Here is a 17,313-nt window from a genome sequence, read left to right as displayed (position 1 = left end):
GAGTTCACACTGCAACAAATACTATAATCAAAATACTTTATTTCTATCAGAGGGTTTGTTTGTTTAATTTAAAAAAATATATATTTGATTTGGCTGTCATACTTAATTTTTGTTCCCATCTGCCAGCTGGTGACATTACAGTGCATCAAAATCAGCACTAATATTGTAAAGCTCTGTAACTTTAACAGGTTTTGGTTCTGACAAGATGAGAGGAATAGGTCTTTTTGATGTCAAATCACGTGACAAGTTACACGGAGAATGGAGGATACATGGTGGTTAACTTTGCTTGGAATACTCCTACAGCAGAATCCCAATTACTTATCCAAGCCTGCTTTTTTCCCCATGACCTGCTACCATGTGTCTCTGGTCTAGTCACTCTTTGCCTCAACTCCACATCACTCGTACACATCTGATATATCCTAAATAGGAATAGATTATTAGGATTATAATATATTCCCATTAAACAAACTATTAGGCAATATTTTTTTATTTGATAAATAAGTGTACATGATAAAATAAGCAACTGGTGTTGCTTACAAAAAGAAACTTTCCCTCTTAGCCACATATTGTAACCCAACAGCAGTAAAAATTAAGGTATCAGTAAAGGAAATATTCTTTACATATACCCTATGTATATTCTATCCAGGGAATTCAGAGTGAAGATGCAGAATTCTGATTAACCAGGCACTGAAAGTTTAGCCATATTCCCATAAACATGCCTCAGGGTGCCCTAAGAAAAACAAGGCTGTAGGAAGAATATTTTACAGCAAACAATTTATTTGCTTAAGACAGCTTGGTTGGATCACCACCTGGCAGTCAACCCCTGTGCAGCAGTTCCGGTAGGAATTACACATCAGTTTTAATGGGTGCTATGTTCCAATGCCTCCTAATGCATTTATGGTTATTGGCCAACTTTTTCACATAAAAGCAAGCGTGTGTGGATACAGAGGATTAGAGAGACACAAAAAGCTGAGCACAGCTGCTTCATTTTTGTAAAGCTTTTGTTTAAAAAAAAAAAAAAAATAGGGAGGAGAGTTGTGCTTACTTACCATCCTCATAAGCCGCTACAGCCAGAGAGCTGTTTATCCTCACAAAGGAGACATGCGGCTGGGGTCCAGGATCAGCAGAGCCATGCACTGGTTCCAGGATGGGGGCCGTGTAGTCCCAGGTGCGGGTGTCCCACAACCTCACATCTCCTGATGTATATCTGGAAGAGCAGGATGTTATTCATTCCAAAAATATTTGAAAAGATTTGAGAAAAGAGCCTTAAAAGCAAATCCCACAGGAATGGGACTCATTCTGTTTAAGTCCACTGCATGGCAACATTACTAAGACAACTTAGATACTGAGTCTAATTCTCCTCTCACTTACTCTGGTTTTATGCTGACATAATTCCACTCATTTCAATGGAATCATTCCTAATTTACACCACTGTCCAATGCAGAATCAGGTCCATTAAGACTTTCAAATAGTCTAGAAATAAATCTATTAAAGTGATTCCGATTGTAGTTAGTGAAATATGGCAACAACATACATTAACTTTCCAGAAGGGGTGTAAGTGGAGATGAGCACGGGGGGGGAACAAATGAATCAGTGCTCATTATATCACACTATAGATGGCAAAACCTGTATGGTAGCTTATGAATCAACCCTCTTTTGTCCTTAAATCCTGTCTTCACTGCAAAAGCCATGTACAGAAATTTTTAACCAACAGCAGTATTTTCACACACACACACACACACACACACACACACACACACACACACACACACACAAAGGATAGACGCTGAAAACTAATGCTTTTTGTAGGCACAAGCTTTCCAGTGCCTCATCCATGCATCAAAGTTGCCTGAGTAAAGTCCCTGAAGGCTAATTGATTTGTTCATACAATTAAGTCCTGCCTTTAGAATCCAGGCAGTGCTGCCTTATCACAGAAAGCTCACTTGCTGAAACACGTGACAATCTCTAGTTTTACTCCATTTAAGAATACAAAAAAAACTAAACAGGCCTCTCAGATTACACCAGCCACACCTAATAGATGAATTAAGGCCACAAAACTGAGAGTGGCACAGAACCTGACTATATAGGGTGTGTTCTAAGATACTAACCATACAACTACAGGGGTGGGGAAAGAGAGTAATGGATGCTGTATGCAGAGTGGAACAGTCTGCAGAAAGAATGTAAGATGAGGTTTCAGAGTAGCAGCCGTGTTAGTCTGTATTCACAAAAAAGAAAAGGAATGCATCGGTTGAAGTGAGCTGTAGCTCACAAAAGCTTATGCTCAAATAAATTTGTTAGTCTCTAAGGTGCCACAAGTACTCCTTTTCTTTAATGTAAGATGACTATGCCATGTACCAGCTTCCTTACTACTGGACAAAGTAGCGAACTCAATCTGGAATGGAAAAAATAAAGGAATGGTGCACTTTAGTGTTTAATATGGAATCACAGTAGGACTGCAACAGTGAAAACTCTAAAAACAGTTTCTTTATCTCTTTTTCTATAGTGCTTAGATCCAGACAGTGTTTTACAAATAAAAGACAATCCCTTTTCTCATCAATATTGACATCCACCCTAATTTTTTGCAGAGGAGTTTCTTTTAGAATAAAATTTTTCATGAGATTGAAAGCTCTTCAGGGCAGAGGATTTGGCTTCTCCTTGTTTATAAAGTGCATAACACGCTTTTTCTGCTATATAAGTAATAAAAATAAATACTACTACTAATGATAAATGAGAGGAAGGATGGTCTTGTGGTTAAGGCACTGGACATGTCTACACTAGCACTTATGTCAACAAATCTTTTATATCTCCAGGGTGTGAAAAAAAACACACAATGAGCAACATAAATTTTGCCAGGAAAAGTGCTTGTGTGCACAGCGCTATGTCAGTGGGAGAGCATCTCCCACCGACATAGCTACTGCCCCTTGTTGAGCTGATTTGATTATGTCAACGGGAGAGCACTCTCCCGTCAGCATAACACGGCTACACAAGCGCTCTTACAACAGCATCGATACAGCTGTGCCACTGTAAGCATTTAAGTGTAGACATGGCCTAAGGCTTGTGAGATCCGGGAAATTCCCAGCCGCTCCACAGATTTACTGAGTGACCTTGGGCAACTCATTTAATCTCTCAGTGCCTCAGTTCCACATCTGCAAAATGGGATTAGAATAGTTTCCTTTCTCCCACCCTGTCTGTTTATGAGCTCTTTGGGACAGAAACTATGACTTAATTATGTGTTTGTACAGCACCAAGCGGAATGGAGCACCCATCTCAATTGAAGGCTCTATGTGCTATTGTAAAAAATATTTTTCTACTATTATTAATCTGTAAGTAACATTAAGAGTCCCTGCCTAGAATATAATCTTTTAGAAAGTTCTAACTTAATCATACAGACCATTTGGGGCTATGGCACTGATGAAGTGATGGCTTTTCCTTTTTCTGGAAATTGTTCTAGTTCCACACATCTCAAGTGATGGGATATAAATCAACAGCAAGCAATGGTTTCTCTTCCTCTCCTAGATGGTCTCCACCGAGACCATGGCTCAAACAGCTCTCTCCCACCACCAGAGAAAAACTGGCAAAACCCCCACCAACCCCCTCTCCTTGAGCCACTGCCCCCATTTCTGCCAGAAGAGTTGGAGCCAAATGACCAAGGCAGACTGTGTGTGTGGTGGAAAGTCTCTAGCAGATACCCCTTGAAGATATGGAGGCAGCAACTCCATGAATGGAGGTGGAGGGGTGGTGAAATGACTATCTTGTCTCCATGGCCCAAGACACCAAGGCCAAACCTTTCAAAATTGTCCACTGATCTCGACTGTCCAAACCTAGTCACCTTGGGCTGGATTTTCAGAGGTACTGAGAATCTGCAGGTCTCATGATCTTGAACTGGAGTTGTGGGTGGCTCAGCACAACAGGTCTCAAGTTGGGCACCCAAAAATCAAGGCACCCAGAATAACTTGCCTCTGGCCTCCTAACAGAAACTCCTGCTAATGGAATTTCCCCACTCAGAAGCAGCAAGTGACAGATGCTACAGTTTTTCTTTCAGTAGCAGAATCCTAACTCCGCAGAAAGAGGCACTGGAATTGTGTGTAAATCTTCATCCACTGCATGAGAGAAGCAGGCAGCAGCCAGTATTCACAGCCCCAAGCATTCAAAAATTATAAGTCAGGACCCCCAACTCATGAGATCTGAAAAGTATTGAAGTCTGCATTGTCTTTAATTTCCGTTCTATTGTCTGAGCTCTAGGGATTCATGTTTCCAAGCCCCTTTCACCTCCCAAACATGAGGGCTAAAAACTTATCTTATTTTTTAAATGAAAGGTATGATTCTTCTGTAATCACATCACTCCAGGAGCTCGAGCTTTAAAAGATACCACATATTGCTAGAGCTGACAGCATCGAGCAGCAGAATATTTACCTCCATGCTTAACCGAAGGAAAAACAGTAGCATCTTTCCCTACACAAATGCATACTTGTTGGCACTTATTCAGATGTGCGAATGTAAAACGTAAGTGCAGGAAACTGGAGTGGAAGGCTGAAGGTTTAAGCAAAATTAGAGGAGGAAAAAAGAACAGATTTTGATATTTCTAAAAGCACTATGCCTAACTTCTCTATACAGCATGCAAGATAAGCATTCTGCTTATCTTAAAACATGCTACCACACGAAAGAATAAAAATAGCTGATTGGTGTTGGATTCCTTAACATTGAAACTGCAGAGATTCCAGTGTGAAAAGGAGTTTTTAAAACAATGCTCCTTTAATGCTATTCTAAAGGACAATACAGTCTCAATGTTAGCTCCATAAACATTGTTAAAGTATTAGAAGAAAAGAAAAGCAGGTTTTCTACTTAAAGCAATTCATTTTTACATCAAGGGATTTGTTGCACACGACAAAGTTTCATGTTCATGTGGCTGTTTCGCCTACCATAGGTTAGCTCAGCAGAACAGTATGCTGCACAGTAAATAATCTGCTCCTAGATGATAGGAATGCTGGAATTAATCTATTAAAGATTCTCCCACCCCAATAATTTTTAGGGTTTTCATGCAAATATTCTTCTGATGATTTATGCTAAACTGAGAGCACCACAAAATGAAGTCCTTTATAGACAGACGAGGTACAGAAACTCTTAAGCCCGTTCACATGGTGGCTTCTCTGCTGAGATTGCCAACAAGGGTGACAATTAAAACTCATCTGGATTGCTTTATGCCAGGAAAAAAACCCTCCAATTTATTTTTAATAGAGCAATAAATAGGTGCTATTTTCTATGGTATGGGTATCATTCAGCCGTTTTTTTATTTTGCCCTTGCTATTTTGTTGAATTCAGTATCAAATTCATACTCACTTTCCATGAAACAGAGCCATTTAAACACCTACTGCGTTGAAAATAGTTTACTCTACAAGGCATCCTATGTTAAAGAGTGGCAGAACGTTCTGTATTTGCTCCCCATCCTTGAACACTATGCATTTCAGGATCCAGTTTCAGATCTCACACGCTTTATTCTCTCTGTGGTCTTGTTGAAACTTCTAAGTACCTTTTCTCTAGCTAATTCCCAGCCACACCTAGGACTCAACAACCACCCACTTCCTGTGTCCCATTCTGCTACTTTGCCAATGGTGATGAGACAGCCTTTGCTTCTGAAGCTCCTGCTAACCAGAAGAGCCCTTACCTACCTCACCACTTAATACTGCTAAAAAACAATGTCTTAATCCCTCTCTCCTATTACTTCTCCTTATTGTAGAATATACTGAACATAACCTTCCATAACTATATTATTTATTCTGATATTATGTTTGGTAATCCATTTTAATCTCATTTTCACAAAAGATTCAGGCACTCAGAAGTCTAAATTCCATTTAATCTCTTTTGAAAACAGAATTTAGGCTCCTAAATCAGTTAGGCATTGTGACAATCAGTGCAGCAAAGCCTAAATACCTTTAACACTCTACCCCAACTGACTAGCCCAAGACAAAAAGTGTTACAGTCTAAGTTGAATGCACACCCCATGAATGAGGGTTTTTTTTTCCCCATGTTTACTTATGGAAACAATAATTTAACTGCTTTGTACTGGCAGCAGCTTTACAAGAAGGTAAGCAATAGTTTCCTTTCTCTCTTTTATAGTTGTGAAAGTGGAAGACAGGTGGCTAGGAAAAACCTGTGGCTTGCTTCAGCTGGTATTCATGCTTACTCAGCAGTGGGCACTGAAATGCAACACATGCGGAAGGAAGTGGAGGTGTGGAAGTTGGACACCGTTCTAATGAAGTGGTACTAAAGAAGCAGACAATTTCATAAGGGCAAAAACTGGGAAACTGGACAAAAACAAAATCAGATCTGAAAAAGCTTAACTATATTGGATAGCAACAGCCAGAACAAATTTGGGGAAGGGGGAGGAAGATTGATCTCTCTCCAGAGCCCCAGATGTCTTTATGGTTGCCTAATGACAATTACCTTCAACCAATTAAGACACTGCTATCACAGTTGCATTGTTAGTAAGCCTCTGGCCCTCAGTTTTGATGGCTGTCTAATTAGTGTTTGTGAAAAGTACAACTGCAACAAATACACAAAAGAAAAACTGTTAGCAGAAGCATTTTCAAAACAGTAGTGAATTTGTTCATTCAGTCCATGGCAACAGCGCAGGCAAACTGTTTCCTTCTTTATGTTCTCAGTGCAGGCAGGACAGATTTTCAGTCCAAACAAATAGGTCATCACTTGTTTTCTGTTTCTCTAGGATACTGATATAGACCCTCGATTTGGGCCACCACAAGTACATCATTCCACAGCTACCCTCGAATGGTTTAACACCACAGATCTCTAATAAGCAGGCTCACAAATCAATTTACTATTCTCATAATTCCTCTAAAGAATATGTAGCAAGAAAAAGGAAAAAAATTTGCTTCACAGTTAGGTTTAATTTCCAGAAGGCAAACTCTGTTCTGTTTCCAGATACCTGTGGTGATCAACAAAACAAAACAAAGCAAAAAACACCCAACAACTTCGTTTCAGGCAGTCAGGGACCATCTGTTAATACTCAAAAGATCTGATTATGAAATCCTTATTAAGTCACAACTCTTACTGAAGTCAGTGGGAGTTTTGCTCAAGTAATGATCCACAGCCATAGCACCGAGTTTAAACAGATGCCTGTTGACAAGCAAGTTAAATAATAATGAGCACTTTGTATTGTCATGCTGCACTGAACATCTCAAATCTTTCATCTTTATTCTACTAACAGTAATTAACCAGTCCTTCATGAAGTTAATGAAGGCACCTAGTCAGTGGGTACTCTCATAGCGTTTGTTTTTTTGTTTTTGTTTTGGGGGGGAGGGATTTCTTTTTGAGAACAAGACTCAGTTAAACATGCAAATCCAGTCCACAAAAACCCCAGCCAAGCTCATTCAAATCATCCTATGTCTTCTTAAGTATTTATATTACACCAATACTGTAGTAGATGAGTGCCTCAGTCTTTAATGTATTTATCCCCAAGACCCATGAAGTAGGGCAGTGCTGTTACACCCCTTTTACAGATAGAGAAATTGGGAAAGCACTTTAGTCTGTGTGTGCCTAATATGCTAAAGACAATTACTTTCCACAAGGCCCATATAACAAGGTGACATTATATATTCAGTTTCGAATACCTCATTAAAATTATGACAAGTGAGGAGTCCATCAAAAAGCAACACACACAGAGTGATTAAACAGTTTCTGAGTAGCAGCCGTGTTTGTCTGTATTCGCAAAAAAGAAAAGGCGGACTTGTGGCACCTTAGAGACTAACAAATTTATTTGAGCATAAGCTTTCGTGAGTTACAGCTCACTTCATTGGGATGCATTCAACATTCATGCATCCGATGAAGTGAGCTGTAGCTCACGAAAGCTTATGCTCAAATAAATTTGTTAGTCTCTAAGGTGCCACAAGTCCTCCTTTTCTTTTAAACAGTTTGTGGCCTTGGGTATATTTAGACAGTTAAAACCCTGAAATCTTCATTGTTGTCAGAAACAGTGGAAGCTGTAGTTTAGGCATAGCTTGGGTCTGTGTACTAGTGACTTCTGACCCTGCACAAAGGAAGGTTAGATGACAGAGGGATAACAATACCCAATCCTTACCTATGCTCCAGCTTTCTCTACTAGCAGTTATTTTTGGATACTAATTTTGCCACTGTAAACATAGTTTATTACATACATACGTATAGAGAGAGAGACACACACAGACAGACAGGGAGGAATTATTTAGGAGGGCACAAGAGAGTATAACTAGAATAGGATGAAAATAAGAAAAGGAAATTTAAACTCAATATCAGAAAAGGGGAATGGTGTAAGTCCCATCACTTAAAAGAACACTAGACAAATCTGGGGATGAGAGGTGAAGAGCACATGGAACAAACCTTGCAACTGGTAAGCTGAATTATCTTTTTCATTTTTAATGTCCACAATTCCATCCCACACTTAGTTTTGAGTGGCTTATTATTAGTCAAGACAGATGTCTCAGTGTACGGCCAAATGGTAAGTATGGACCATTTTGACACCAGAGTGTGTGCGACTTTGTACCCAGCAAATTAATTGTGGGCATCACTTTGCTCCAATCCCTAGAAAACGGGCTAATAGCACCCGATGACATGCTGTTGGAGTAGGCACGGAGTTCTTTTGTTGAGAATCTGTACTGAATGTATCAAAATAGCATTTCAAAAGAGCATGCAGAAATATTTACAAAAGCTACTGATATTAAACAACTTTTCAGTCAATTTATTAAGTGCATGCAGCTCATATCCCAAGGCAATTGGAACAAACAGAAGTGTTAAATAGCATCCAGGACATTTCTTGTTCAAAGCCAGCAATCTGTCTTTATAAAAAATATTTTACAGCAAATTTGATTATAATTCCTCCCTTAAATCCAAGGAGAAACAGGATTTTTTTTTAAATGATGTGAGTTTTCTACTTCAGTATAATCTTTGCTTGGCGTGAATAAGAAAGTACCCTGACAACCAATTTAATTAACAGTGCTGGACTGCCGCAAAGCCACTGAAACCATAGCTGGTATTCACCTCACTGCCACAGTATCACTAAGCAGGGCTGTTGGTACTTCCGCATAATAGTTTCAAAAGGAGACAAAAATACAATGTAAGAAACATACAATAATTGTTCAGACTTCAGTTGGGGACAAGAGAGACATGATAGCTTGGCTTAAGAAGATATGAAGTAATGTGTTCTTACATCAGCAAGATATGCAAATTTTTAACATGCTAGCTAAGAGGAGAAAGTGCTAATTGAAAAGGCAACATTTGTAACAGCCCAGAAGGTATAAGGTTATTATAACTTTAAAATGAAATATATGAATGTGCTTTTTATTAAATGCAATTTTAAAACCAGGACAAACTAATCTAGCCCCAGCAGAAAATTTAAGTAAACTGTTGCAGATCTGGGAATATTAGACATCACTGCCGTTCAAAACAGCCATGCACTCCTTGGAATCTGATAAAAGCTTTGGGTAAAGCAGCAGCTTAATGGTCAGGCAAAATGGAGTGAGTGGGAGCTTCTACAAAGAGCCAGTCTCAGGTTTCTCCTGCCAGTTTCACCTGAAAGGCTCTTTTTCACTAGGTGGCAGTGAAGTGAATACACTTGTAACCTGAACTACCTTGCATGTTTTGTAATCCTATCTGAACTTGTGATGTCATTTGTTTTCAACCCTTTGAAAGGTGACCCGCAAAAGGAAACAATATTAAACCTGGGCCATTTTTGTTTCTTTATCATTAGTGATAAAGACTTGAAAGGTTTCTTGGTCTATTAAAAGTCTCCTTTCTGGGGTTTTTGTTTTCGGGGGGGAGCAGGGGTTGCATTCAGACCCTGCCCCATCTGAAAAAGAATTACTGAAATGGTGACATCACAAGTGTAGAGAGTGAAAGATGAGCAATTAAAAGGGGAAGAGATTTTAGTGAGTTTGAAACTTTTGTTTGTTAATGTATATTCAAATTTAATGACTAAATATTTTGGAGAAACATCTTTGTTATGTTTTCAAACATATCTGCCCCTTCACTTAAGGTGCGACTAGCTACCAATATACATTCTGAGAGGCATCTATTGAACCTTAAAGCAAAACCAAAAATTAGAGCAGAGCAGATAAGAGGATAAAAACAGAGCATCTTTCCATCACTCCCAGCAACAAACAAGCTAAGAGGTGAGACAGGATGTCCTGCAGGAACAAACCTTAGAAATAACCAACTCAGGTTAAGGTTTATGTTTGTTGCTCATAACTAAAAATAAAGAACGACTCCAGGATGTTGGGTGGCCTTTGGACACTAACCCAGCCTGTGCTGCATGTAATGCAGGGACTCCATACGTCACACTCCTGGTTAAACTTTGTGCCACGCAACGTGAAGTAATAGATACTAAGGTCAGAAGGGACCATTATGATCATCTAGTCCGACCTCCTTCACAATGCAGGCCACAGAATCTCACCCACCCACTCCTGTGAAAAACCTCTCACCTATGTCTGAGCTACTGAAGTCCTCAAATGTCTTTAACTCTCCACACACAAGTATGTGTAACCCTCACAAGAGAAAACATTTCTACCATCTCTTCTCCGACACAAAGAAATTTAAACATCAGAAGCCTCATCTCTTCCCTTCCCAGTTGTTGGAAAAGTGGTCTCATTGTTTATGGACTTGACATGTAAAGTTTTCAAAAATATGTACAACAGCAAATCCAATGGCAAAGAAAGTACTATTTTCACAGACATGGTGTCATGCTGCACAGAGAAAAAAAAAATCCTTAATAAGAGGAAGATCAGGAAGTTTTCTTTGTTGGTGGGCTTTTTTGGGGGGTATGTGGGGGGGGTGTCTGCGCGTGCGCGCACGGGGGAGGACAGAGGAGGCAGACACCACAGCAAAGTGAGTATTAATATAGATATGGAAGTTGAAAGGAGCCTGCAACACAGTTCAAGGATGCCTGCACCTAAGCATCCCACATATAGCCTATCAGGCAGCAATAAAACAACTGCTGTTGTACTACCAGAGCAGTGCTCTGCAATACTGGCAGGATCCTTTACCTAGAAACAGCTCATAATCTAATGAACTCCAAATAACTTGTCAAGTAAGGCTTTGAGTTTTTTGCTTCAGGGATTCATTGAGATAGCAAAATGGAGTAACAACTGACTACAATGTCCAATAGGATATGCAAAAAGAAAAGGAGTACTTGTGGCACCTTAGAGACTAACAAATTTATTAGAGCATAAGCTTTCGTGAGCTACAGCTCACTTCATCGGATGCATTTGGTGGAAAAAATAGAGGGGAGATTGAACAATAGGATATGTCAATACTAGCAAAGGAGATTAATGCAGAGATTACTGTGCAGGTATACATCAGCTCAGATGATTGTGATGGATATTTTTAGAATACAGTAATGATGGAGGAAAGAACTGCTGCAGAACTCAGGTGTGCTACAGATATTTACTGCATAACAGTCAAACATATATTGAAAACTAATGTATTCAGAAATTGTGAAACATTTTCCATGCCAATTTATAAGATACACATTTACAGATAAGCTACTGCTTAGGTCAGTTTTGACCTTTACATTTTAACAAAAACTCCAATTATATTCAAGAGAGACACTGGGGGTGGCTGAAAGGCCAGTGTCTCTTTAAGTGGATCCTTTGAGACAAGTAACTGTAGAAAGGCTGGTGTATACAACATTGATTGGGAGTGAGGTAACCACAAACATCACTGTCTCAAATGAAAAGGAATTCAAGGTCTGACCCAGAAAACAAGCATCGTAACCACTAGATAAAATTTTAATGATAAACACAAGATGTTCCACACACAGGCCAGACTGAATTATCTGATAAAGCCATAAATGCAAGTTTCTTTTAGAAAGAAGAAATCTTAGCAGCCTCCTTCAACCCACAGCTCAAGCTGTGCTAAATCAGTCCTTGATATTGTGTCATCTTCTGGTTTGGGTATTGGCAGCAGGATGTAGAGAATATGGAAGGCAGGAAGATAAATTATGGGTTTCCCTATACGAGAGAGTTCCAATGTGTTCATATTTTGCTTCCTTACAGGAAGCAGGAAGACAATGTCTCAACCTACTTGGTTCCAAATGACTGTATACTCCCGAACTAGTTTAGGCAGGTTAACAATAAAGTTTGCAAAACACAATTCAGGGTAACAGTGGTAAGTCACCCTCTTAGAATTGTTTGTCTATAACCTTTTCACATTCCTTTTCAGACAAATTTAAAAACCCTCTATGGCAAATTAAAGAGATGTACTATTCCATTTTTCTGCCATATAAGAGAAAGTATAGTGAAGCATCTAGAGTCTGTATTTATTTCTTCCAGAGGGGTGATGAAGCTGAGCCACAAAATGACACTATAACATTTAGCATGCTAAGAGCCACTGTTTTCAAAGCAATAAAATATTGATTCAAATGCCACTAATTACAAAATTAGTTTTAAGATTATAAAAAATAATTTTTAAGGTCCCAATCTTGTGGACAGTTACTCACATGCTGAACTTTAGGGACATGATGAGTCCCATTCAATTCACATGTGTAATGCTAAGCATAAGTGTTTGCAGGGCTGGAGACACAATCATTAAATGTAAAAGATTACTGATATTTACACCCAGAAATAAATTGACTTCTGTTAACATCAGCTATTAAACTACTCATTCACTACTAGGATGCAACAACTAAATATTGATCACTGGATTCATTATAGTTTTATGACTTATAAATCTGAAAGATGTGATGCCATTAACCACAATAGTATAAAGGTTTTTTTTGAGGTTTTTTAATGTTTGGAATCCAAGAACCACCTATTTCAATTAAAGCTGCATATTTAGGTACTTTTGTTCATCATGTGAGGATAAGATATTTTCTTATATAGTTAGCAACTTGTAAGTTTCAGCTACTTTCTTGTAGGTATGTCTTGTTTTTATTACTGAAGACAATGGTGTCTAAGCTTGAAAGCTTGCCTCTTTTATGAACAGAAGTTGGTCCAATAAAGATTACCTCACCCATCTTGTCTGTCTAAACATTTAAATAGAAACACTGCTATTAAAATAGTAAGAAAAATAAAATCTGAAAATATCAATATGTCAGGCCAAAGATCTTCTGAAATAAAACTTCCTAAAACTCAGACAGAAGGAACTGGGAACTGTAAGCTCCACAGAGTCCCTGCTTTAAAAGAGCCCGAGAGCATAAAGACAAGATACTTGGGAAAAAATGCCACAGACTTGAAGCTGAACACACCGTATAAATGACAAACATGATTACAGGTTATGAAAGCAATACCAGTAGTCTCCTTTAAATAACAATTCTTAAAAATAGCTGGGCAGTTTTAGGATGGTATGAAATTTTGTGCTACCTTGAAAGAATCAGAACTTGAATGTCATTGGTAGAATGCCAGATGCATCTTCTCTTCCGGAAAATTGTATTAGAATTCAGGGGTGGCCAACCTGTGGCTCTGGAGCCGCACACGGCTCTTTGGAGGTTAATATGCGGCTCCTTGCATAGGCACCGACTCCGGGGCTGGAGCTAGAGATGCCAACTTTCCAGTGGGCTGCTCACTGCTCAACCCCCTGCTCTGCCCCAGGTCCTGCCACCACTCCACCCCTTCCCGCCCCCTCTCCTGAGCCTGCCATGCCCTTGCTCCTCCCCACCAGAGCCTCCTGCACACTGCAAAATAGCTGATTGTGGAGAGTGGGAGGCATGGGGAGGTGCTGATTGGCAGGGCTGCCAGTGGGCAGGAGGTGCTGGGGGCAGCAAATGGGGGGCTGCTGACATATTACTGTGGCTCTTTGGCAATGTTCATTGGTAAATTCTGGCTCCTTCTCAGGCTCAGGTTGGCCACCCCTGTATTAGATATCTGGAATACACTTGTGTGCGTGGCAATTTAAAGGGATGTTCTCAGGTAGCTTACATTCCAAATAAAAGTGAAGTGCAAGTAGTAAACAGGCTGTTTGTGGACGGTATAACTACATCAGTTTACACTCAATTTCTATTGCTTATGGTTGTGAAGAAAACCTTCCAAACAGGCATGTAGTAAGAAAGACAGCATAAACTTTGGAACACAGAAGCTCAGAAAGCAGTGGGTTCACAACAAATTCTGCAACCGTGGTGTCAAGATTCCTTCCCCACTCTGAACTCTAGGGTACAGATGTGGGGACCTGCATGAAAAACCCCCTAAGCTTATTTTTACCAGCTTAGGTTAAAACTTCCCCAAGGTACAAACTATTTTACCCTTTCTCCCTGGACCTTATTGCTGCCACCACCAAGCGTCTAACAAAAACAACAGGGAAAAAGCCCACTTGGAAACGTCTTTCCCCCCAAAATCCCCCCAAGCTCTACATCCCCTTTCCTGGGGAAGGCTTGATAAAAATCCTCACCAATTTGCATAGGTGAACACAGACCGAAACCCTTGGACCTTAAGAACAATGAACAAAAAGCAATCAGGTTCTTAAAAGAAGAATTTTAATTAAAGAAAAGATAAAAGAATCACCTCTGTAAAATCAGGATGGTAAATACCTAACAGGGTAATCAAATTCAAAACACAGAGGATCCCTCTAGGCAAAACCTTAAGTTACAAAAAGACACAAAAACAGAAATATACATTCCATTCAGCACAACTTACTTTATCAGCCATTTAAACAAAACAGAACCTAACACATATCTAACTAGATTGCTTATTAACTCTTTACAGGAATTCTGACCTGCATTCCTGGCTCTGGTCCCCGCAAAAGAAACACACAGACAGAGAGAACCCTTTTTCCCCCCCAGCTTTGAAAGCATCTTGTCTCCTCATTGGTCATTTTGGTCAGGTGCCAGTAAGGTTATCTTAGCTTCTTAATCCTTTACAGGTGAAAGGCTTTTTCCCCTGGCCAGGAGGGATTTAAAGGTGTTTACCCTTCCCTTTATATTTATGACACGTGGGATCACAGAATATATTGGGCCTGCTAATAAGAACACAGCCACTTTGCTAGTGACAGACTCACAACCGTTGAAGTGACTACAAAGGAACAGACATCATGACATTAAATAAAAAGGACTACGTTAAGAAAAGAAGAAAAACTAAGGAATTCGCTACAAAAGGGAACATAAAAATAGAAACTGGGGTGGGGAGGGCTTTAAATCCATGAAAAGAAGGACAACCCCAAGAAGAAGAGGGACCTGAAAAGCATTCGCGAAACATCCCTTTTCCACTCATTGCCTTATGATTTAGATCTCGGCTCACACGCACAGCCATACAATTCAAAGATATTTCATCTTGCATGGGAAGCTTGTAAGAGTCCTCCATACTCCGCTGATCTGGAGCAACCTTTATTATAACCAGTTGAGGAATTTGGCATGTGGGGTGTCAATTTTATAGGCATTTTTCTCTAGTCCCACTGTACATAACTGTACCATTAACATGAAGTGTTGCCATAAAACGTCATATGTTGATGTACTACGGGATTAAGACAGTTTGATGGTGTCCTCTAACTATTCCTAAGACATCATTTCTATTTACTAGTGTGACTTCTTCTAAAGGGACAATAATTACAAAACCTGTGAAATATAACCAGTGTAAATTTAAAATCATACATCCATTGGGATAGTCAGGGTAATCTCACCAGCAAGTCTGGGATGTTCTAAGAATCAAAAACACTTTCAGAGTACTGTACAGATAAATAATCATAGCAGAATAAACGGGTGCCAATAAAGCTGGAAGAATCAAATATTAATGAAATTCCTAAAAACTAAGTCTTTAGGTCTGCATCTTAAATAAGTTACATCATAACAATGAAGTGCTTCCAGAAGTAAAGAAAAATAGTTCCGCTGGAATACTCTTTCCTGTAGGAAACACAAGAATCTCTCCTGTAATTCAGGAAGAGTTGTGTCTGAGACGTAACAAAAACTGCAGTACTATTTTCATATAGGTCTGTTCTGCACTTTACACATTTCAGGTACTAGTGCAATAAAAATAGTTGTATTTAATCAGAAGATGCAAAGGTATATACAGAAATTACAATGAAACTAGACAACCTTTCAATTTATCTAAGTATTTGCAGTGATCATTTCAAAATAGGCACAGCAATAACAAACAAGGAAGGTAAGTTCTTTCCTCCCTCAACATCCCAGCTCCTGATAAATCATGTTGTTTCTGTCTCATATTTGAGCTTGCCAACGTTGTTTTTTGGTGGTTGTTTGGGTGGGGGTTTTTTTGGTGGTTGTTTTTCTTTCTTTTTTTTTTGAGGAGGGGGTGGGCGGGCTGAGGTTTTTAGGGAAGGTTTTTTTTAGCAATAGTGTAGCTCAGATGCACTGCACTGGTGTAAAAAGTGACTTCCCAAGGAAAGATGCACTGATGTAAAAAGTGACTTTTGGTGCAGCTTACCCTCAAGTAACTTTTTACACCAGCGCAACTCATCTACACTATGTGTTTATATTGGTGCAGCTACAAACACGCAAAAGCAAAGCCTTAATCAGTCTTACCCATCTCCGTTTGCTAACTCTTTCAGGTGGGAAAATTTTTAACTGTCAACTTTTTTAATTTAAGTGTCACTTCTAAGAGGATTTGCAGTAGAGAATTACAAGTCTTTCATCTTGGTGACATTTCATCTCAACTGGAAAAGAGCTGCTGGAAAACATAACTTCTCCCTATTATGTCAGTCTGGATTTGCTTGTGAATTAGTCCAGATACAGCACGCAAGAGCTCACAATGAGGAAGACTATACAAACATTAAACAATTTCATACTTACCCAGCAATGGCAACTCCATCACAAGAATGCACATCACACAAAACTTTACCCAACTCATACTGCAGCTGGCTCACAGCACCGATGCGGTTCTGCACAGAAATACAGGGACACACTTATTTCTGTAATAGGTTCATCTAATACCAGATTCTCCTAGAAGCCCAGACCTTCCTAATGCTTTTTTATGGGTCAAGAAGTTACACTGCCCATTTTAGTGGAGGTCAGAGGAAAGAACAGCCATCCAGTATCTGCTCATCTCCTGTACATTTCAGAGTCTCTACTTCCCCATGTATTCTCTCAATAAGAAGAATGACGACACTGCTTTACTATGCAAGAGACAGTTGTAGACTGCTACAGACTAAAAGCATCTCTCTCTCATCAAATTAAGAGGTGAACTGGGATGGGCTGGAGAAGGGTACGGAACCACATGCATAGACTGATTTCAGTGGGGACTCGTCCCAAGAGCAAAGACTGAAGGACCGAGTCTTTAAGTGATGATAACATGAATAGAGGGCACAGGAGCTATGGTTCAGTGTCAGAGCATATTTTCAAAGTGAAAGCAAGACAGACAAGCAAGCCACTAACAGCTGAGAGGAGGGATC

The 17,313-nt window shown here is 39.5% G+C and overlaps 1 protein-coding gene across 2 annotated transcripts in view; it reads right to left on the bottom strand.

Annotated features, from left to right (window-relative positions):
• FBXW8 (F-box and WD repeat domain containing 8) overlaps nucleotides 1-17,313 on the bottom strand; it is a 65,346-nt gene that overhangs the window by 37,055 nt on the left and 10,978 nt on the right. For both annotated transcript variants that reach the window (XM_038373657.2, XM_043497788.1), the window contains exons 4-5: nucleotides 16,715-16,803; nucleotides 1,050-1,207 (exon numbers count right to left, since the gene is read on the bottom strand). In XM_038373657.2, the coding sequence (XP_038229585.1) occupies nucleotides 1,050-1,207; nucleotides 16,715-16,803 (247 nt within the window). The remainder of the gene's footprint in view (nucleotides 1-1,049; nucleotides 1,208-16,714; nucleotides 16,804-17,313) is intronic.

This window comes from Dermochelys coriacea, chromosome 15 (assembly GCF_009764565.3).
Source record: "Dermochelys coriacea isolate rDerCor1 chromosome 15, rDerCor1.pri.v4, whole genome shotgun sequence".
Lineage (NCBI taxonomy): Eukaryota > Metazoa > Chordata > Testudines > Dermochelyidae > Dermochelys > Dermochelys coriacea.
This window is presented reverse-complemented; position numbering and strand designations above follow the sequence as displayed.